A 23278-nucleotide genomic window follows, 5' to 3' on the forward strand; every position below is an offset into this window, starting at 1 on the left:
TTTTTTTTAAGTAGCGACGGCTGCATCACCTTCTAGCCGCTTCTTCTTGACCTTGTAATAGGCCTAACTTTGAACTTTAATTGTGGCAAACTTACTGCTTATTTTTGAAATTTGATTGCAAATCATTTTAGAGACACTGGCTAAAGCAATGCCTACCTCCTCTTTTCGCGATTTTTCTAATAGAGTTTTGTTAAATGGTTACTTCCTTTTCACCCTCGGACTTTTCGAAAAAATGTAAAAACCTCCTTTTTACGAAATTTTGTATAGGTGGAATAATTGCCACGTCCTCCACTCTCGTGGGCGGTAATTTATCATCCGATTTGGATGAAATTTAGTTTGTACTAGAGATGGGCGCGTGGGTGATTTTAACTCACGTTTCCGCTCGCTCACGTTGATGGTTTTATAAATAATTGTGCGTTATTTTTTTTACAAATTTCAGGTATATGTATGTAATCATAACTTTAAAATACTCACATTTGGAAAAGATTTTTAGTTCGATTTTTTAGAAATATTTTGAGTAAATTGAAAGTAGCTCCGACTTACCTTTGATTTTTGGGATTTTTTTTTGTTGAAGGTATTGCTCATTTTCTCCATATAAAAAAACGACGAACATACTTTGTATGGAAGAAAATGACTGACATCGACTGCAAAAAAATTGCCAAAAATCAACGGTAAGTCGAAGCTACCTCAAACGTGCCACTTTATTATACTAAAATTAACGGGGCTACAAAACCTGCATACTAAAAATATTTATAAAAAAATATATATAATTAAAAAGATCGATATTTGTATAATCGAGGTTTTCACCAAGCAACCGCATACATATGTCTTTCTTCTAGAATACTGCCTGACACAGGGAAAAAAAACTCTTTCACTAGTGCTGGGCTGCTGGTATGTTTGAAATTAGCCTTGAAAAGCTTCTAAGAAGTGCAATTCTTAAGCTTTCTTCCAAAATTTTAAAACATGGTGACTACTTCGATTTCCTGTTTTTTAATAAATCTTTATTTTCGCATTAATGTCTTAATTTTTAGTTAAAAAATGCATATGGTCGATATTTTTGCAAAACCGCCTATATTACGACACTCAAATTTTACAGGAGAGCGAAAAAACGGTTTTTCTTTAAAGGCATTAGGAGTGTACTCGCACGCCCAGCTATCTAAAGTTTTAGAAAACTTTTACTGGTTTTGCTTTCTCGTACCCAAAAAACTTGCAAAGAAGGGAAATTGAGAGAGCAAAATGTGAAAGAGAGCTGCGAATTTCTGCTGGAAAAATTTTCCCAGCAAAAACTTGCAAGTAAGAAAATCAGCTGATCACAAACACATGTTTGCATATAAAGAAAAGAAAATATGGCCTTTTGGAGTTATTTATAGCAAATTTTATTGTTAATGCTAGTATACAACGAAAAACTGAGTAAGTTTAATATGCACAACGTTTGTTGTGTTTATTTTTCGCTAATTTGCTATTAATCTCCAGTTAGTTTACTTTAGTGTGTGCTGACTATAGTTGCCATATGACATTTTTCGTTTGTACCATAATTTTCCTTTAAATATACCAAAATAGATTTAAATGCAGCATGCTGAAATGTTTTCTTGCTGAAGGTTTCGGCTTTGGTAGGTTGATTGTCGAAATGAAAATTTTATAATTTTAAAGCTACATCTGTAGCTATATCTTTACATTTTTTTTTTAGCAATGATGGGTGTTTGAAGGAGATACACTTATTTTTGAATGCATCACTATATGATATCACAAATAATTATGAGAAAAATAATTTATTCATTCCGATATAATTAATTTGTATTTTAAAAAGGTTTTTCTTATCCAAAACCATTCAATTATATAAAAAGCCAAATCGAGGGAAAATGTACCAAGCAGAAAATAAATTGCCAAATTAATCACCAGTGGCAACTGTGCAAATGATCAGCTGTTTCGGAGGTTGCAAGTATTTGCAAATTTTGCGGTCTCGTACTTCTGTTGCTATTTCGTCTCTTTGAGAGCGAATGCTGCTAAATTCTCAGAACTTTTGCTGTTGGAAAATTTTGTCCTCTCAACACCTATTGCCTTCAGAGGCGGTATTTTCTCTAGCTATTATTTTACAAATCTTTTGTTTTAATAACGATTTTATTGGGGTATTCACAACGGTGTCGTAAGTGTAGTATTGTTGTATGTCGTAATCTTGCCCGGAGTTCAGGGTTACAAATCTCATTTTTGCCACAACGGCGATTTAGGCGGGTTTTGCAACTCGTCGATGGGCGGTTTTGCAAAACCATCGACGATATGTTTATGTATGTAAAAATTACGTCAGCAACGCTCACGTGTGAAAAAGGATGACACAACGTGTGACGTAGAAAATCACGAGTTTTGCCCATCTCTAGTTTGTACTCTCTTTTGTTAGAAAACGTTAAATATAAAATATGGGGAGTATTGGTACAACGCCCAAAACTCACAAAAAATGAGGACCCAGTTCAGGAATGATGCGCCCATAAGAGGATTTTTGAGCGTAATTTTTGCGTCACGTAATTTTTGTGCGACTGCGAGAGGACGAAGGAAAAAATGTTAACAATGCGGAAAAATGTTTTAATACCAAAAAATGAAATTAGCTGATTTAATGGGTTAAGCGCCAAAGACAACTAAACTGTCGGTACCGCGCCATTCGTGGAGAGGGGGGTAAGTAAATTATGTGAAATTTTGTATTTATGACTTTTACTTTCCCCTCTTTAAGCCCAACTCAAAGCGAATTTATCTAAGGTGGTGTTACTAGATCACCTGATTTTGTGTATGTTTCGCCTCACGGCTTCTAATGTCACATTGAAAAATTTTGTTTGCATTTCCACACACACTCTTTTAGCTGAAATAGATTGCCGGCGAACTCACCACAGCGATATTCGCGCTGTCAAAATTAGAACACCCGCAAGCATATGAAATTGAACACAGCCAAACGAAATGCGAAGTTCGCTCGGCGGCGTTTCATGGCGATAGATTTATTTCTATCGCCCTGCTGGGCGATGACAACTGTACGTGCCAAAGGTATTTCTTTTTCGCTTTCACAGTTTTATAAGAAAACAACATAAACACGAACTATTTTTGTTGTTTGAAAAATATAGTTGTGGACTCATTAAATCTGGATTGAAATAAAATAATTTACAATAAGCTCTCTTTGTTTTACATTTATATTTGTTATCATTTCCTCATTTGTAAATATGGTTTAGTTTTTCTAAATATGGTCACTCAAATTATAAAGGCGACCAAATGGTAGCAGCTGTTTTCGCTACCGCTTTTGACAGTTTACGCCGCCAAATCAAAAACAAAACACATGTAAATTTTTGTTTTTGTACTCCTGCTATCACCTTGTGTTAATTCGCTTTGTCACCATGACTTTTTGCTACCTACCTCCATATAGTCGAAACACTGTGCAACGGATGAATAAATTTGATTTGTTATACTAATATCTAGAGCCAAGAATGATAGAATACAAGATTGCGCCCATCAGAGAGGATTTTTGAGAATAACTTTTGTGTGACGTCACACTGGTGCAAGTGCGCGAGAGAAATGCCAAAACGTGAGCAATAATGGAAGAAGAAGAAAAATGTTGCAAGGAAAACGTAAACAAGTTGCACAAGTGTGATGTCATACAAACCACGATTCTGTCAAATTCACTGAGAGAGGAATAGCGGTACCGTGATGGGCGCAACCTCTATTTCTCTCAATCGTGATCTAGAGCAACATTTTAATTCACTATGCACACTGGCAAATAAAAACGCCAAATTAATGGTCTAAAAGTATGATCAAATAGTAAAATACAAACCTCATTCGAGACTTCTTCGTCTTCTTTCCGCTTTGAGGCCTCATCACTGGTCTTCGCCTGTTCATTATCGTTTTCCTTCGCTTCGCCTTTATGAAATATACATTTGTATTAGTTAGCCAACTATAAACTTCCATTATTTAAAAAGTTTTGTGTTTACCTTCATCCTTTCTGCTCTCCGAGTCGTTTTCGCCTGTTTCGTCATCTCTCTTATCTTCTTCGTTTTGCTCTTTCTGTCGTTGGACCACAATAAATTATGATAAGTCGATAAGTTTTTTTTGTTATAAAAAATGCAAATGCTGCAAGCGGCGCAGTTTTGTTATCATTGCAGAGATCGCGGCAGCTTATAAGTTTTTCATGCATTCGTCAATAAGCCCAATACATTTGAATATTTATGCACGCAACACATAATATGCGCGTTCCTTATCTCCCAGAAATAGTCAGAAAAAGTCCGAAGTAGTCAGATTTAGTCCAAAAAGCGTTCCTTAACTCGGAAATGACAGCAAAAATGAGAGAGCAACAGTCAGTGAGAGCGACTCTCATCAGTCCGAAGTAGTCAGATTTAGTCAGAAGAATTTTTTCTGGCAAAATCCTGAAAAGTGTCAAACTCAACTGAATTTAAATTAACGGAAATTAAAGAATACGCAAAAAGTGAGAATAATCTAAAAAGTAAAAGAAATGAATTGAAATTGGAAGGAGGCAAAAAATAATTGATATAGCAAGTGTTTATTGTGCTTGTGCTTGTGTGAATGTGTTTTGTACATACATTTCTGTTCTTATTTGACGTTAGTTTTGTTGTTGCCATTCTTTGGACTAAAAATTTGGTTTTTTGCGTTCCTTTACTTTTCCTGTTACTCTCTTTTAGTGAGCGCATTTTGCTTACGCTCTGGCATTTTGACACTTTTCAGATTTTAGTCCAAAAAGATAAGGAATGAACCTTATAGTTGTGTTTAATGAGACCGAAAAAAAGTTCAGAGCAGCTCAAGCAGAATCGAGCAGATGTCAAAAAAACAATAAAGCAAGTTAGAGCAACTCAGTTCGCAAATCTCATGAAACAATTTTCAGGCGGAAATTCTCAAAACGGTTGCTTGCTCTAAGTTACTCCTTCAAAAAAGCTGGTGCAGAAAATCGTGCTCTATGTTGCTCTAGTTCCACTTAGCGCAAGCTCCTGAAACAAAAACTAGAGTAAGGTAGAGCAAGAAAAATCCTCATGAAACACAATTTTGTGAGATATCTTAACCTGGCGTAACCTAGAGCAGCTCATTAACAACTTATCCCTGCCTGCAATTTGAAGAGAATTTTATCGCCTGTCGCTACGATACCATGTACCATGATTCAATAATCTTGACGATGCAAAACTCGAATGTCACTAATGAGCAAACCTTTAATTGAATAATGATGACGATGTCCTACTTCGTCACTATTTGATGTTTACAATGGGGTGGTATCTCATTTCAGAAAAACAAAAAACATTTCTATCTATTTCTTGACAGGTTATCGCACGATTTTTATTTTGCAACACTCAAAAAGTGATGGGAATGAGACCAATTGCATTCATTAAAAAATGTCAAAATATGAATCAATACCAAATCATTTGTAAAAGTTGGTTCGCATTTCCTTTTTATATCGATTTGAAGTTGTGAATTTAAGGTTCAAAAATAAAAATTGCAAACGTTTAATTTCGTTTTACGCCAAAATAGATTAAAAAAAAATTACAATTAAAGTGAATGTATTTACGCGCATCAAATTGTGATTGTTTTTATTTAAATTTCTGTCTTTATTTGAAAGTTTGTTTTGCGATTGCCGGATGAATTACATTTATACACGAAATTATATGTCCGTGGCATATTTGTAGGGATTTTATTAAAAAATTAAATGGCAGCATGATTCTCTCACGGCTCTCTCTGCACTTAGAAATTTAACTTAGATATCAAAAATATATATTTCTCCAAGTTTCTAAGTGAAGTTTTTTTTTTGGGTAACTACATACACGCGCTGCTCATTTGCCAGATATAAAATTTTCAAGGCAAGTCATGTCTAAGTCTTGCATAACTGAGCTTTAAATTACAAATGAACCGTAAATTGCGATAATGTGAACATGCTTTGTGTTTTTTTAATTTTTGATTTACAGTGCCAAAACTGAAATTAACTGCAGAACGAGAATTAAAAAGCACTGTGAAAACGGAGCTAATGCTCGTTTGAAAGGGGATAATTCACGCGTTAATGCAAATAAAGGCTTCTTATGCAAATAAACACAGCCTCATCATTTTAGTATTTTTTGAGAAAAGGTTGGCTTAATNGGATAATTCACGCGTTAATGCAAATAAAGGCTTCTTATGCAAATAAACACAGCCTCATCATTTTAGTATTTTTTGAGAAAAGGTTGGCTTAATCACTAACGGCTAAAGCGGCTAAAGTATACTTTTACGAATATGAGCCAATCCAACGCATTCTTTGATGATACAGAATCCTAAGTTTTACAGCATAATGTTTATTTGTGAAAACTTTAATTAATTTGATTTACCGAAGTATATTTTGCTTGTTGGGTAGTTGAAGAGCATATCTCTCATCTTCCTCGTTTCCTTTCAACACATTTCTTGAGTGCATAAAAATTAAACTTGATAAAAAGTTCTAATTTTACCGATTTTCAGTTTAAGAAGTTTTGGTTGAAATAACCTTTACATTGCTTTAATTTTAGGGACTTTAGAGAAATGGCACCCAAGGAAAAGTTTAGTATAGTTAACATTGGTAGTCAATTAGTTTGCCTATAATAAAATATGCTTAGCACAATCTGCCTTAAATTATGATTAATATTAAAGTAAATATGTATGTTCACATAAAAAAGCTGGCGCAAGCACTTCAGCAGTTTTGGTTTTAATATTAGGGGTATTCTCTGAGTCTTTCAAAGCCCTTGAACGTTGCACAGATTGCAATCCGTGCACACTCAGATAATACCCCTATTATCTATACAACTTATATTTATAACCTTGTCGGTGCAAACGAAAACAAATACACAAACTATCCAAATCCTAACCGCTAGCATTGAAAAAAAAAATTAAACATCGCACATAGTACAACCGGTCAAACTTATTTGATTTGTTTTTCTATTAAGAGATAAAATAAAACATTTATACATCAGATACCACAAAAAAGGTTTTATGTCGTTTTTCAGTTTGGTTCTAGTTTCCGAATAATTGCGAATTTTTCAGAATTTTCAGTTGCTGAAATATTGATGCTTTTTCAATTACAAGAAAAAGAATGCGGTACAATGTTCTAAGCGTTACTGTCCAGTTTCATAGTTTTTCAAAGGACCTTCCGAGGAGTCTGAACTTTGACGACATATAATTCGGTAAACCTCGGTTCACTGCTCCTACCAAGGCATTTCTATATTTTCAATTTTTTTTTTACAGATGAAGAAAAAAGTAGGGAAAAATATACGATTTGTACATACGTACATATATATTTTGGGCCGTATGCATAAAAACTAAGCATTTTTTTCTTCTTAAAATTTCCTACCTTTCACTCAAATTTGAACAAATCGAGTAAAAGTTCTGAAATTTTAAGAAAAATCATTTGCTTAGGTTTTATGCCTGGCAATCACCATTCGATCGTTATGTAATTTTTACCAAATTAAAGGGTGGACGGAGGCACAGATTTTTAATTAATCGCGCATCGATTCTCCTTACAACTAGACGTTAGACATTTCTGCTTGAAACCACTTCTGAAGGATCTTAAACTTCGATTTTAAATAGCAGAAAAATGCAGACGTAGGTGGACAATTTCATAATAAAATTACTGTTATTTGAAATTACTGCTAAAAATATATATGTACATATGTATGAACATATCGCTCATTTACTTCAATAGTTTCATAATCCAAAAAATCCAAAAATTGAGCCAAATATGCAGAAATGACCGCGAGCGCTAGTAATAACGAATGAAATAAATGCAGCCATTGAAAGCGCACAAAAAACAATTATCACAAAAATGGCTACGTCTATTTTACGTACGTAAAAGATGAGGTGGTGGTGGGGACTTATCGAAGTTGATAAATCTCTGGGCTCGAATCGTTACAGTCGTGAACTATCAAATCGTCACGTAAAAATACATACTTACATATTTCGAATTACGAGACGAGCAGTACGTTCACGACTGTTATAATCCGAAATAGGCATTTTTACGTGACGAGTTGATCCTTCATAACTGATACGATTCGAGCCATGGGCTGACTGACGACTGGGGTATCACATAATTTTCTTTCGTATGGAATAGGATGAAGAGCACGTTCACGTATGTCATAATCCGAAAAGTGTTTCTACGTGACGAGTAATACGATATCCTATGTGACGATGCGAGCCCTGGGCTCATCATAAACATTTATACATTTAGTAGTCCACAAAATAATAGGAGTGCGATATTTTGTCCAGTTTTGGCTATTTGGCTTTTGTTTATTTAATGTTTATTTTTTTTTATAAAAGTCTAGCTTGTTGTACAACAAACACCAAACATTATACAAAAATTATAAAAATTCTGCAAATTTTCACCAAAATTTCAAAATTTTTAATCAGAACCTTTAGAAAAATTTTTTAGCCTAGTATAATGGATTGCAAGTTTGAAGATGCTACAAAATCCTGTTGACTTTTGGCTTTTTTTTTTGCTGACAATGTCCTCTATACAAAAGAAAATTGTCGAACATACTTTGTATGAAAAAATTCTCAAAAATCAACGGGATTTGTTACGAACTTGAAACTTCCACTTCATTATGCTAGAAATAAATGGGCTACAAAGAGTAAAAGTTTATATGGCGCTTGTTGTATAAGGGCCATTGCATTGTGACTGATGGGATATTCTACTCCGGAATGTGATCAATTTTGAATTACAACTATGTAGTCGGACCTATACAACAACAAACGATATTTTTTAACATAGAACGATAACTAATGTACAATTGCTTTAGCACGATTTCTTAATTTTATGTAACTATCATTTGAAGGAATGTGCCTGGGGGACACTGAAAATAACTCTATTTTACCTTTGTGCACTCAACGATTAATTTTAGCCGAAACGCTTAATTTTCAATAACGATATTTTTGTGTTTTCAATAAAAATTAAACTTAAATAATCTGCATACAGCCAATTTCAAGAAAGTCATTTATGTGAAAATTATTTTTAGTTTTTTGAATTGTATATGGAAATTGACAGAAAATAAAAAATCATTTTACATTTAAATTACTGGTGAAACTGGCTGATAGAATATTAAAAAAAAGATATTTATATTTGTGGGACTTGTCCTTGTGACTGGTGGGATTATACATGAATAAAAGTTTCCGTAGACAAAAATTACACCTTATTTTTATTTGTTCAATATTTTTTAACAGATAAATGAAATGTAGTCACCTAAAACGAGGTTTCTATTGAAATGGAGATATATAAACGATTTCATTATGAACTTCACAGAAACTTTTTCATAGTTACAGGAAACCAAACAAAAAACAAATTTAAGATTCAGCAATTATTTCAATTTGAATAACTAATTTTAATGTGTTGCACTGACGGAATTCGAACCTGGGACCTTCTGAAAGCTAACAAATAGTAGCACACTTCTCTGCACACCCAGCTACTGGCGAATATGTATACATGTTTTCAAATGCTTAGTTTGAACAAATATTTTAAAATTATTGTTTTGAAATAAGATGATGACATTTTTAGGATACGAAAAATTAACAAATATGAAAATCGTTTTCTGAACATTTCCGGAAACGAAAAATGCACGAAAACTGCACTTTCGGCAAAAAGTACGTTTCCACTAAAAATCGCACTTTTATCGCTTTTTACTAAGACTAATATTTGGAATAGTTTTTTAGATTTTTGCAATTCAATTTTGCGCGTTTTAACGCCATGCGGGTTCACTAGTTATCTCTATTTAAGTAGTAACCTCTTTTTAAATGACTACATTTCATTAAACTGTGGGAAAATATTAAGGGTATTCAGACTATTCTCGTTAATGTATTAATTCGTTATCTTGTAACTCGGCAACACTTTCAACTTCGAACGAACATTATTCTTTTTCTGGTTAAAATTACTTTCGAATCAGCTGACGTAAAGTTTTTTTAATTATAAACATTTATTAATTCCATGGCAGAAAGGTTTATTGAACTATTGATAAACTGTATGCTCTTTTCGCAAATAAGCGACAGAAAGAAATCAGCCGACATTTTAACGCGTATGTTACCACATTATCAGACTTGTCACATCGTTAAGTTGGTAATGATATATTCGGTAATTTACAAAAACAAAACAATGGTGGGAGTTAATTAAGACCTTAACGAGTATAGTCTGAATACCCTTATTAGCAAATCAAAAGAAGTTGTAATTTTTCTCTATAGAAGCTTTTACTTCATGCATAATTACTTTGCAGCAGTCACAAGGAGATATCCCACCAGTCACAACTTTAAATATTTTTTATTATTTCTATGAAGATTATATAGGCCTCATTTTTATTGAAAACGACAGCGTATAATTCATATTTTTTAACACAAATACATCGTTCGTGAATATTAAGTGTTTTGGCTAAAATTCATCTTTGAGTGTACAAAGGAAAATAGAGTTCTTTTCAGTCCCTTTAGTCACATTAGTTATCGTTCTATGTTAAAAAATATCTTTCGGCGACATAGTTAAAATTCACTTTTGATCAGATTCTGGGGTAAAATGTCCCTTTAGTCACAATGGAATGGCCCAGAAATGGTATGGAATTCTTAAATCTCAATATTTTTCGATCAGAATACTTTATTTCTCTTCAGGAGACTTCCAATAATAACACCCAATTTTTTGTTCAACCATTTTTTAATGGTAACTATGGAACTACATATATGGAAAACTTTGAGCGCTGTGAGCCACCTTTAAATCTTTTTTGATTTACCTATTCAGGCTATGCACATTTCTAGGGAGTGAGACTGAACATTCACATTTATTTTTCTCCATATAATTAAGGGTCACCCTAATGTTGATATGTATACAGACAACATAAAGCGAACATACGTTTTTTAGAATTACAAGAATGTATTTTATCGAATTTAAAGCATATACATACATACATTATGTAGTTACACACACTCAAAGTTATCTTCTTATGTCTTTTATTCTTGCTTTCATTAATACATCTGTGTTGTGTTTTTTATAATCGTCCCAATAAAAATTGTTGGTTTCAAAAAATGGTCCAAAATACACGTTGATGATGATTTATTTCTTTAATTTGAAAAATATGACTTAAAGTAATTTAAAGTGGGAATACTTTCGTTGCTACCACTAAATGTAAGTTCAAAGTAAGAAATACATATTTCAATAAGTATTTCTGCTTTTTGTTGAATCGGAGTTCATATGAATTTTGTTCTGGCTTTTGTGACATACGGATTTCTATACACATTAAACCCGAAATTCATCAAAAATAAAATGAATTTGAATGATTTACAAACAGAACTTTTTTATAAAGCTTTTAAATCCATTTTATTTATGAATGTGTTTGTAGTAAATGTATTATATTTTTCGAAGCCTTAAAAAGTTCGATATATTCTTCGTCTAGACAAATATACGTTTGTTATTCCTGTTATATTGATGCCTATTATTGATAACTATTTACGTTCATCTGTATATTTCAGTATATAGTACTTCTCACAAGGTATTCAAAATGTAAAGTATACTTTCTTTCGTAGGATGCGGGAGCCGAAAAAATTAAGTTTGTATTTTTTTAAATTTATTAACGTATATGGATAATGAAAAAATTGGAAGATTGAAAATCTTAAAGTTTCCATTTTAACATGATAAAACTTGAAACTAAAATATATTGCCCTTTATCGCTATGACTTGAGAAAGTAGCTATCAAAATCTTTCCTTTTACGTATTTAGGATCCACATAAGAAAAAGCATCAAGTCAATATTCAATCCAAGTTAAAACCTCATTGAATTTACATAATTTTGTGAATATTTGTTACCTATGCATATTTTATCAAAAAACTGTCTGCACTTTATGCTTTCTATAAACGGATTCTTACCAAGTATGTCTTTTTTGTGGGCTCACGTACAAATATTTGTCAAAGCTTAAATGATCAAAGCATGAATACTAAACCAGAACTAAAATATTTAAGTAAATAATAAATATGCAAACGCATACTTTTGGTCAACTAATTACGTTAGTGACTTTTGACCAGCTTTGGCTATTTTTCTTTTGTTAATGTTTATTATTTCTTATAAAAGTCATAAAAGAAATTTCGATTCTACTTTATATTGGAAGGAAATGTGTTGTCCATTAGCAAAAAAAAATTTATAAAAATCAACACGAATTCTTAGTCAACTGAAACTTGCTCTAAAATTCATTGAGGAATAAATCTGCATACATAAAAAGTTTCTAAACAGTTTGAAATTTGGGTCAAATTTTTTTGAATTTTTATAATTTTTGTACAAAGTTTGAATTATGGATTTATATGGTGCTTGTTATGTAATGAGCTAGACTTTTACTAAAAATAATAAGCATTAAAAGAAAATTAGCCAAAACTGGTCAAAATGTTTGTTAATTAGTTGCACACAATATGTAAATGTCATGTTATATAATAATATTTTGCACACTGGTTGTTAGTTTTAATAATCGATTCGATTGCTATTTTTTACGCAGTATAAAAATTTTAAATTAAACGAAAGTATTGAAATCGATAATTTAAAATAATGGCAAAACAAAAAAAGTAAGAATAAGTAAAAAGACTTTCATGTTAATGGTTATATGCTGCATAAGAGCAAATAATTTGCGTGTTACCAATATCTAGCGCTATTTTGCATATAAAATTACTCGAATGGCTGTTAACATAAAAACTGGCAGCTCAAACCTCAGCATTCGCGTTATCGCCGTTTGCTGCCTCCCCAGTGCTGGCAGTTGCTTCGTTGTCATCAGCAGCTTTCTCAGCCTCTGCGCCATCCTTTTTCTCCTCAACAGTCTCTTTATTTTCCTTGTTCTCATCATCTTCTGCTTTTGTTGCTACTTTGACTTCACCGTTTTCCTGTTTTAGCTCTATTTGTGCACTAGAAACAGCTGTCGTGTCGGCTGGTGCCAATTTCAAGAACTGTTCCAACGTATCTATCTCATTGGCCAAGTCAAATGCATCATAGTCACCACAGTATTCTTCTTCGTTGAATATTTGCGGTGGCAGTGGGTGGCGCGGATCAGTGTCGCTAACTGTCGCTCCATTGCTCGTCGACTTCGTCTGCATTAATTCCTTTTCGCTTTCTTTTCCTGGCTCAGTGATGTCCACTACGTCGTACTTGATATTTTTACTGTCAAGGATCATCAAAACACGCTGTTGGCGTTTCTTCACCTATCAAAGAAAAAAGGAAAATATAATTACTAGGGTGATTGACTCGGATTTTCCAAACCGGTTTCCACCGGGTTTTTGGATCTCTATAGGCGATTTTTTTAATACTGATTTTTCGAATATCAAATAAACCGGATTCTTTTCGTTCGTTTTTTTTTTTAATATTTTTATTGAGCTTTGTACCACGATTGTTAATTAGGAAAAATTGAAAAAGCAACAAAATCTAGGCGGTAGAAGTTATAGCAGCTATTTCGGAGATCACCACATCTCCTCATCAGACTTCTTTTTTCTAGACTTCAGCAGAGATCGAACCTGCGTAATCGACGTTGTAGCGGCTACAACAACCCCGCCCAGATTGGTTAGTCCCTCAATCGTTGTCGGCAAGCTCCACTAACGGCAGCCCTAGGAAGCGTGCAGCCTCGACGGGGTCTGTCCATAGGGACAGGGGCGTTAGCGTGGTGGGGTTTAGAGGGCATGCGAAGAGATGCTGTGAGTCATGGTGACTCTCCGCATGCCGGGCATTCATTTGGAATACCTTCGCTTAATCTGCTCAGGTATGACTTCAACCTGCTGCAGTAACCAGACCGTAGTTGGGCTATTGGGGTACGAGACTCTCGCGAGGCAGACGAAAATCTGTCTCGTCCACGTCTGGTGGTTGTGTGCCCAGAACGGCATTCACAGGTCGGAAGTCTACATAACTCGAGACTGCCTCTCTGTGAATGCCGTTCAATGCCTGTCGATAGGCTGCGGGTCCAGAGGTTGTTTGATGAACCTCTGGACTTCGTCCGTCAGTTCGTAGAGATCTCTCCTGACGTGCCTGTGCAAAGGCTCTTCTGCAAGGAGTTTCCTGTTTGGATGGCCACATCTGTGGCTCCCAACCAGGAACTGCCTGCAGAGCATTATGTTATGCTCCTTAACTGGGAGCATGTGGGCCACCTCGTGCAAGTGGTGTTGCGGCGACATCAGGAGGCATCCTGTCGCTGTCCTAAGTGCCGTGTTCTGGCAAGTAGGGTTCTGAACAAAGGCGAGAATTTTACATAGTTAGTTTTTGGAAATTCCAGGTAGAATAAACAAACACGACGCAGAATATGAGACGGAACGTTTAACTCTAACTTATCCAAAAGATTAGGACAATCCACTGTGCCCTCCAATATTGTGTTCACAAAAGAGGCTGCGAGGAAAGAAAGTCTAGTATTTAACGAACTTAAATGGTGCAGTTGTATCTGTGGTGCGATCTGTTGTGTCTGTGGTATTGTGTTGTGGTGTGGTTGTGTGTGTGTTGAGTTGCTCAGGCGGACTCTATTGTGTCGTGGAGGCAGCACGATTGTCGCAGCAAGGGGCTACGTACGCAGTGGTACATTGCCTGTGAGTCGTGAGGCCTGAGCAAACCAGGCGATGGCTCCACCCATTGCATGTATTGCATCTGACGGAGGTGCAGTTGTAGTGTAATCGTCTCTGGCACACGCAGCAGGTATATGTTTCTGGTACAGGGTTTGACTCAATGCCAGCCCTGAGCAGAAGTATGCTAAGAAGAAGTAGCCCTATGGACGTACAACTTTTGAGGGATTTCGCCGACCTAAACGGGGTTAGATCGCCGAAAGAACAGCCCTTGGTTGGATACAACCCGAGTCATTTCGGTACGAAATTAACTACTCGTATTAAAGAATATTTTGATTATAGAGTATCCGTATTACCAAGTTGATGTAAATATGGTGAACTTGACGTTGCTGATGTAGCACCTGTAAGACGCCGCTTTAAGTGGCTGCATGTGTCCTCCTATCGGAATACAGTCTCTGCTGCTAACATTATTGATTATATTGTGAAACACGCTAACATAGACGTGAAACTAGTAGCATGCTATAAATTAGTAAGGTGGGATTCCGATATGGATTCGTTGAATTATGTCAACTTCAAGCTTTGTGTTAGTGGTGATGACTACAAGCAAGTGCTGAAGCCTGAGTTATGGCCGGCTAAGGTGACCTTCTTTTTTTCAAAAAGACGGGAAACAAACACAGCAAGATTAGTTGGCTCAGCGCCTATAATAAATTCCTAGTATCACCCCAGTATTTAAAAGTGGCAGTAAAAGCGATATTAAGAATTATAGGCCAATTTCAAAGCTATCGTCAATCTCCAAACTATTCGAATGCATTAGTCCTTCTTACCATTTAGCTAATACCGTTCTCAAATCAGTTGATGTGTTTAAAGACTTAGGAGTGTTTTTTGATTCCAAGTTTAGTTTTAATGCGCTTATAAATTACACCATCTCAAACTCTCTCGCAATGCTAGCTTTTGTTAGACGACATTCTACTCAATTTTCTGACCTGTACACACTTAAGACTTTGTTCACTGCCTTTGTACGGTCTAAACTGGAATACGCCGCGTTTATCTGGAGACCGTATCACGCTATTCACATCAATCGTTTGGAGAGAGTGCAAAAAATATTCCTACGCTTTGCTCTGCACACTTTACATTTTTCTGAACCGATTCCACCTTACGAGTCGCGTTGCCAATTGAATGGTTTATTAACATTAAACAATAGACGCTCAGTACTGTCCGTGTCATTTCTTCTTGACATTGTCTTGAGTAAAGTCGACTGCTCCTCCCTTCTTGGGTTGATAGATTTCACCGTGCCGAGTAGAAACATTCGTGGCTTTGATACTTTTCGTATTGGTTTAAATAAAACAGTTTACAATGCAAATGAACCCATTGTCAGGGCTTTGACTGAGTACAACTGTTTCTCAAAATTTTTGGATCTTGGCTTGTCGGAATCAAAATCAATTATCTATACTAAATTGAAAAACTATTTATTGTGCAAAAATTTAGAATAGCCTTTATTGTATTTACTCTTAGTTCCTTTTAACGCTTCAAATTGTACCAAAAATTTAACTACATAGTTTGTAATTTTTCATGTCTACCATTTACAACTTCAGACATTAAATAAATAAATAAATAAATACTTTTATCCATTCCCATTTATTGAAGGCTAGGGTTTGGTCCCAAAATGTAAGGAAATAATTTCATTAAATTTCTTGGTATTTGCTCTTTCAGGCTGGTACCAGCCTCGAACTAAAAAAAAACAATCGAAAAGGTAATTTCAAATGTTAAGCTTATAGACATAGNAGGAAATAATTTCATTAAATTTCTTGGTATTTGCTCTTTCAGGCTGGTACCAGCCTCGAACTAAAAAAAACAATCGAAAAGGTAATTTCAAATGTTAAGCTTATAGACATAGCCTCTTTGTTGAACATACATATCTACTAATTACACACGTATTAGGATATCACTTCGGTCTGCTCCATACTTCATGAATCCCGAAATGGTGGCACGTAGGCAGAAAGTTGTGATTCATGGCGATTTACTGTGATTGTAAAACAATGGGTGCACATACAAAAATACACACATATGTATGTACATAAGTACCTAAATGCATAGGTATGTGCATATGAACATCCATATATGTATACTCATGTAGATATCTATGTACATACGTACTTCTATCAAGACCTAAACTAAAATGGTGATATGGACGATCTTTTAATTAAAATACGTATAATGCTGCGCTTCAGGTATACTCAAACTCAACTTCTTATGGCATTATGCTTTTAATAATCAAGTAACAGGTGGCATTAAACAAAATAACCACAAAGATGCGGACATTAGTATATCTTTGAGTGTTGAAAAACCTCTACCAATACTTTTACGATCCAAGACAAAATATATTTTGTATTTAGCAAACGCTAGCGCCAATACATACATATGTATGTACTACACTACCTCACTGCCCGCCCACTGAAACTCGACCGCAACGCTTATAACGATTAATTTTGTTGCATATTGCATACCATTCTCTCCGCTTAGTACATCTTATAGCTCGTTCTTTAAAATATTCGGGCATGTCGACCGATTGCCCTTATGCACTAACCAAAAAATCTTCTTCAAACAACGCATTGTGAAACGATGGACAACTACCTTTTATTCGCACATTCTGTGCAACTGGCCCCACCCGCATACATCTACATATCCCACTTATTTTTTCAATAGCCGCAACTATCATTAGCACAATATTACATACTTACTTCCTTGTTACCGGACATTCCGCTAACGTACACCTTCAACACCATTTTTACGAGTTTAAATTCGTTCAGCAGCTAAATTTATTGCAAATATTTTTTTAGATAACTTTCAATCGTAGTTCACTTCTTTCTTTGTCGTTTCTAAAATCTCAACTGCGACTCTGTCTCTACTTGCTTGTTCACCTTCGATACCTATTTTTAATGCGTAAGCAATAAAACTACTACCAGCTTTTGTTTGTCGTGTATAGTTATTGGAACTCGTTTAATTTTATTTTATTTCACTCGAATAAATATTGACTTTGTGCTATTTTTACAAGCTTTTTTCTTATTGGACTTCTCTGATTTATGACTTTTCTTTCCGGGCAGAGGTACAAAAAAATCGATTCTGGCATCGGTACATCGATTTTTTTAATTTTTTACACAACATCGATGCCCGTTGGGTGGAATCGATAAAAATCGACGAAAGTTCCTTCACCACTTGTAAAAGTGAAGGCGCTACGGGTATTGTCTCACGTTCAATATGGATCACGATCATGATCCAACTACACAAGATCTGACAAGATGAAGCAAAAGAAAAAAGTANTAAAATCGACGAAAGTTCCTTCACCACTTGTAAAAGTGAAGGCGCTACGGGTATTGTCTCACGATCAATATGGATCACGATCATGATCCAACTACACAAGATCTGACAAGATGAAGCAAAAGAAAAAAGTAATTTTCTAGCTGACGTTTGTAATTTTGGTGCCATGTTATTTTTTTTGAAAAGTAAACAAAGAATATGACGACGAAGCATAAAGAAAAGCAAGCAATTTTGCCGCACATGTTTGTGCTAACCAAATTATTATTTTGTACATATTTTTGCCACCAATCACCGCGCACTTCCTTTCAATTACATTTGCACAAAAAATTTATTGCAAATCGCTTAAAAATCACTGAAATAAACCACCGACAAACTAACCCCGTTTAGGTCGGCGAAGTATCTCAGAAGTTGCTCGTCCATAGGGCTACATTCGCATACGTATTCTTCTACTCTTGGCCGGCAGAAATCTACACCTGCTGTATATGCCAGAGACGACTACACCACAACTCCACCTCAGTCAAGTGTAATGCCTGCGAGGGGTGGAGTTACCTTAGAGTCTGCTCAGGACTACGGACACATCAGCAGTGGACCACGTCGTACGCCAACAGAGCAGCCTCCACGGCTAACCTCAGTCCACCTTAGCAGCCTCCCACAGTCACCACAGCACAACAACATAATAACACCACAGACCATACCACAGCCACGACAGACCACAGAACACAAATAATCGCACCACTACCCACACGCCGCCGCCAACAACTCCTGGTTCCTCCTACAATCTGCACGGTATGTCAGACCAGGATATTCCGTAATGTGACATCAGTCAAGTGCAACACCTGCCTTGGCTGGTGCCACTTTAGGGCATGCTCAGGTCTGCGTACCACGCGAGATTGGACGAGGAACTTCGAGGGCCCGTGTTGCGCTGCTCGGTCGCAGACCTCAACTGCGACGCCTCCCGCCACCACCACAGGGCGGCAACCACCTCAGCAGCGCACACAGCCAACGGCGTCACGACCACACACATCCCTCACACCCCGCATCACCACACGTCTCCCGAAGCTCCTTCAGTTTAACTGTAACGGGCTTCAGAGCAGGATCGTCTTCATGGGAAGACATGGCATATTGATAGCTGCGGTCCAAGAGACGAAGTTGCACAGCAATTNCGGCAACCACCTCAGCAGCGCACACAGCCAACGGCGTCACGACCACACACATCCCTCACACCCCGCATCACCACACGTCTCCCGAACCACATGAAGCTCCTTCAGTTTAACTGTAACGGGCTTCAGAGCAAGATCGTCTTCATGGGAAGACATGGCATATTGATAGCTGCGGTCCAAGAGACGAAGTTGCACAGCAATTCAACACTGTGTGTGAACACCCTCGTTCTGGGCCTGGAAGAGCCCCTGCACATACTCAGCATCTTGGGAGGAACACCGAGATAGTGTGCACCAGCGGGATGTCCTCCCCCCTTTTGGTGCATAGCCCGGGTCCCTTCCGCTCCTCAATAACCGGTGCCTCCTCTGCCAGCCAGGCTGCAATCCGCTCATCCTTGCAGTCCGCAAGGAGCATGCCTGACCTGAAATAAACCCCACAGTACACCAGTGGGTGTTTCCACCATTTTAGGACCTATTCCATAATAGCATCTTGGAGTCCGGTTAGGTCCTCAGGACATAGGGCAGCTGCAGGGCAGCACAACCACCCAGATGTCTTTAAGAGCATCAGAATAGCTGGGCTGCTGAGTGGTTCCCGCCTGAGGCCGACCCTGGCCGGCAGTCCCATCCAGGCCCCAGACTCTGTTTGGGGACGGTGGCTCAGGTGGTGTGACCTGTAAGCTGGTTCGTTTAGCTGGACCTGTGTAGTAGCTGTTAGAGTACCNGGATGGGAGGCCGACCCTGGCCGGCAGTCCCATCCAGGCCCCAGACTCTGTTTGGGGACGGTGGCTCAGGTGGTGTGACCTGTAAGCTGGTTCGTTTAGCTGGACCTGTGTAGTAGCTGTTAGAGTACCTTTGGGTTCCCCGCTTCTCCGCCATTGGGCCGGCACGGGTCTCTGTTGCTGTTTCCCGTTTCTATGCTTTTCAGCTATAGCGTTTACGTATGCCTTTTGCCGCGCCGCCCGAAGAGTCGCAATGGCCGAGTGGTCAAAGCATTAGGCTGCCGGTCGAGAGGGTCCGGATTCGAGTACTCCTCGGGTGTAGAGGATTTTTTATTTTTTTAGTATTTTTTTCATTTTCTTACTTGTTTTATTTTTTTAATAATCTTTAGATTTTAATGTAAAAAAAAAACATTTTTTTTCAATGGATTCGTATATTAAAGCATTTTGGTTTATTTCCTAACGAAATTCTATTGACCAAATTTCCCCGCTTCATATTCGCTTTTTTTTTTAATAAAATGGAAAGCAATTAACTTTTTTTCCATATTTTTATTTTTGAGACCTGGGGCCGAATCACGTGTCTCGTGATCGAGTAATATTTTTCGAAATTTTCTGTTTTGGCATCACCGCATTCGTGATCGAGTAAAATTTATCGAAATTTGGCATCACCCCATTCGATATCGAGCAGACGTTCGAGTAGAATTATTCAAAACACCATTCGACAGTAAATTTTGCATCGAGAAGTGGAAAATTAAAATAAAACAACAAAATGTGAGTATATTTCTAGTAAAAACTGTCGCAAACTTTAATATCTTTTTATATTTAAGGACAAACATAAACCAAATCAACAAAAAACAAAAAAGTATTATGGCGGAATATATATATGCAGGAGCACCCGGATTTGGCCAGAAATATTCTGTCAAATTGCGCTCAAGGAAGAACCGTTGCTCAAAGTTTGTGGGAGCAACTTTCCTTAAAATTAAATTCTGCTGGTCCGCCTATAAAAGAACTTAAAATGTGGCGTAAAGTAGGTTGTTTTGAATTTATATAATCGGAAGTTAGTGTATTATTTGGCTTAAAATTGTAGGTATTTGCAGACCAAAAGCAGCACATTAAAAATAAGCTGTCTTTTAATAAAGCTTCTAAGCAAAAGACCGGAAGTGGGCCTTACCAAGAAAAGCTTTTTACGGCGTCCGAGGAGCTGCTGCCGCAAAAGCGATAACGTAGCAGCTAATTGCAAGACGGAGGGTACTGATGTGGACATATGCCCCTCAAACTCATGCTCCGAAAGCACGTACTCGAACGCAGGTTTTGACAGTCGGAAACGTTTTTGAATCTGCAAATAAAGAACTTTAACGTATGAAACAAATACCTACTAGAAAGGTTAGAATAATTAAAACTTACGCTGCTGCTGGAAACTTAAGGGATTGCTTTTGTCACGTAATCCTCTCCATATCTGCACTTGTCTGACTTCATTATCAGAATAAGACGACCTTGAATAAAAAAATACTGAAATATTCATTTTATAATAACTGATATGAATATTTTATTTCTTGTTTACGTTTGAGAAATGGTTAAAGATGATACATTTACTAATTGGCAACCGATTAATAATCGAAGAAATTTCGCTAGCTTGCGAATCGTTGCCATGATTTGCCTATTCGATTCGAACGAAATTTTACTCTACTCGACCGGTCACTCGTTCACGAGAGCCGTGATTCGGCCCCTGCTCTTACCAGCTGACAAATTAGTGACTTTTTTTAGACTAGAGTCGCGAGACGGCGTACTGAATACCAAATAGTCTAAAATCCAAGTTCACCACCAAAAAGTTACTATTAGTGACTAGAGACCGCTTACAGAATGCCAGGGTCAGTCTCATCTCAAATCACTAAATTTAGATAGCAATTAGTGACTATTTTTGTGACTTGAGATGATTTGGCTATTCAGTAGGAGAGAGTCACAAAAAGTTCACCAAAAATGTGTGGTGAAAACAAACATAGACAGTCAACTGATAGCGTTTATGTATGCCTTTTGCCGCGCCGCCCGAAGAATCTGAATGGCCGAGTGGTCAAAGCATTAGGCTGCCGGTCGAGAGGGTCCGGGTTCGAGTAATCCTCGGGCGTAGGGGATATTTTATATATTTTTTTATTAGTTTTATTTTTTTTAAATAATCTTTAGATTTTAATGTTAAAAAAAATATTTTTTTTTCAATGGATTTGTAAAGCATTTTGTTTATTTCAAAACGAAATTCTGATTGAACAATTTTCCTCGCTTCGTATATGCGTTTTTTTGTTAATAAAATGGAAAGCAATTAACTTTTTCTCCATATTTTAATTTTCGAGACCTGCTCTTAGCCAGCTGACAAATTAGTGACTTTTTTTGAGACTAGAGACGTGAGACAGCGTACTGAATACCAAATAGTCTCAAAATCCAAGTTCACCACCAAAAGTCACTATTAGTGACTAGAGACCGCTTACTGAATGCCAGGGTTGAACAGTCTGCACACGGTTCGAATAGCTTTAGGCGCGTATACATTTTTTTTATGCAGCAACGATTCCTCTACGCCTTAAGATCTGCACACGAAGCAAGCAGTTAGTCTGTTCCTTTGAACTTCGGACTAAAACCTGTGGAACTGTCAAACTACAATTTTACGCTCTCAAATGAGAGTAAAAGGAGAACAGATGCAGAAGTGCATAGGAACGCAAAAAGCACTATTTCCTGTAAAAACGTCAGACGGTTTGTTTACATGTCATTGGTACTACACTGATTTGGCTGAAATATCACTAAATAATTATTAAAATCTATACATATTCAAATATTTCGTTGTTTACTTCCATTTTTTAACAAATATAAGGTTCTTTGCTTTCACCGCTTTCTGTTTTTGTTTGCACATGTAAATCAGCTGATCGTTTGACACTTTTCATGAACTTACAGGAAAAAAAACTCCGGACTAAATCCTGTAACTTCTGACTAGGAACAGTTGCTCAGTTACTCTCTCAAATGTGTTCCCACTTACAGGTTTTATGTCAATAGGAACGACTTCCTGTAAGTTCTGACTAAATCCTGTAAACGGACTGCTATTGGAACAGACTAGTATTTTCTGTTACCATTTTGACTCGGCACTAACTGGTTTTGGAACTGTCAAACTACAATTTTACTCTCTCAAATGAGAGTAAAAGGAGAACAGATGCAGAAGTGCATAGGAACGCAAAAAGCACTATTTCCTGTAAAAACGTCAGTCGGTTTGTTTACATGTCATTTGTACAACACTGATTTCGCTGAAATATCACTAAATAATTATTAAAATCTATACATATTCAAACATTTCGTTGTTTACTTCCATTTTTTTTACAAACATAAGGTACTTTGCTTTCACCGCTGTTTGTTTTTGCTTGCACATGCAAATCAGCTGATCGTTTGACACTTTTCATGAACTTACAGGAAAAGAAACTCCGGACTAAATCCTGTAACTTCTGACTAGGAACAGTTGCTCAGTTACTCTCTCAAATGTGTTCCCACTTACAGGTTTTATGTCAATAGGAACGACTTCCTGTAAGTTCTGACTAAATCCTGTAAACCGGACTGCTATTGGAACAG

The 23278-nt window shown here is 36.5% G+C and overlaps 1 protein-coding gene across 2 annotated transcripts in view; it reads right to left on the reverse strand.

The window, feature by feature from the left end:
• Positions 1-17622, reverse strand: part of LOC108364116 (SH3 domain binding glutamate rich protein Sh3beta) — a 20624-nt gene extending 3002 nt beyond the window's left edge. Inside the window, exons 1-4 of one of the 2 annotated variants that reach the window (XM_017617685.1) lie at positions 17232-17622; positions 12673-13158; positions 3960-4032; positions 3803-3888 (exon numbers count right to left, since the gene is read on the reverse strand). In XM_017617685.1, coding sequence (XP_017473174.1) covers positions 3803-3888; positions 3960-4032; positions 12673-13158; positions 17232-17276 — 690 coding nt within the window. In that variant the 5' untranslated portion in view covers positions 17277-17622. Of the gene's footprint in view, positions 1-3802; positions 3889-3959; positions 4033-12672; positions 13159-16997; positions 17146-17231 lie in introns of those variants that run through there. The other variant, XM_017617686.1, reaches the window with a different exon arrangement.
• Positions 17623-23278: the final 5656 nt, after the last annotated feature.

Source organism: Rhagoletis zephyria, unplaced genomic scaffold, assembly GCF_001687245.7.
Source record: "Rhagoletis zephyria isolate East Lansing unplaced genomic scaffold, Rhagoletis_zephyria_1.1 Rzeph_scaffold_01465, whole genome shotgun sequence".
NCBI lineage: Eukaryota > Metazoa > Arthropoda > Insecta > Diptera > Tephritidae > Rhagoletis > Rhagoletis zephyria.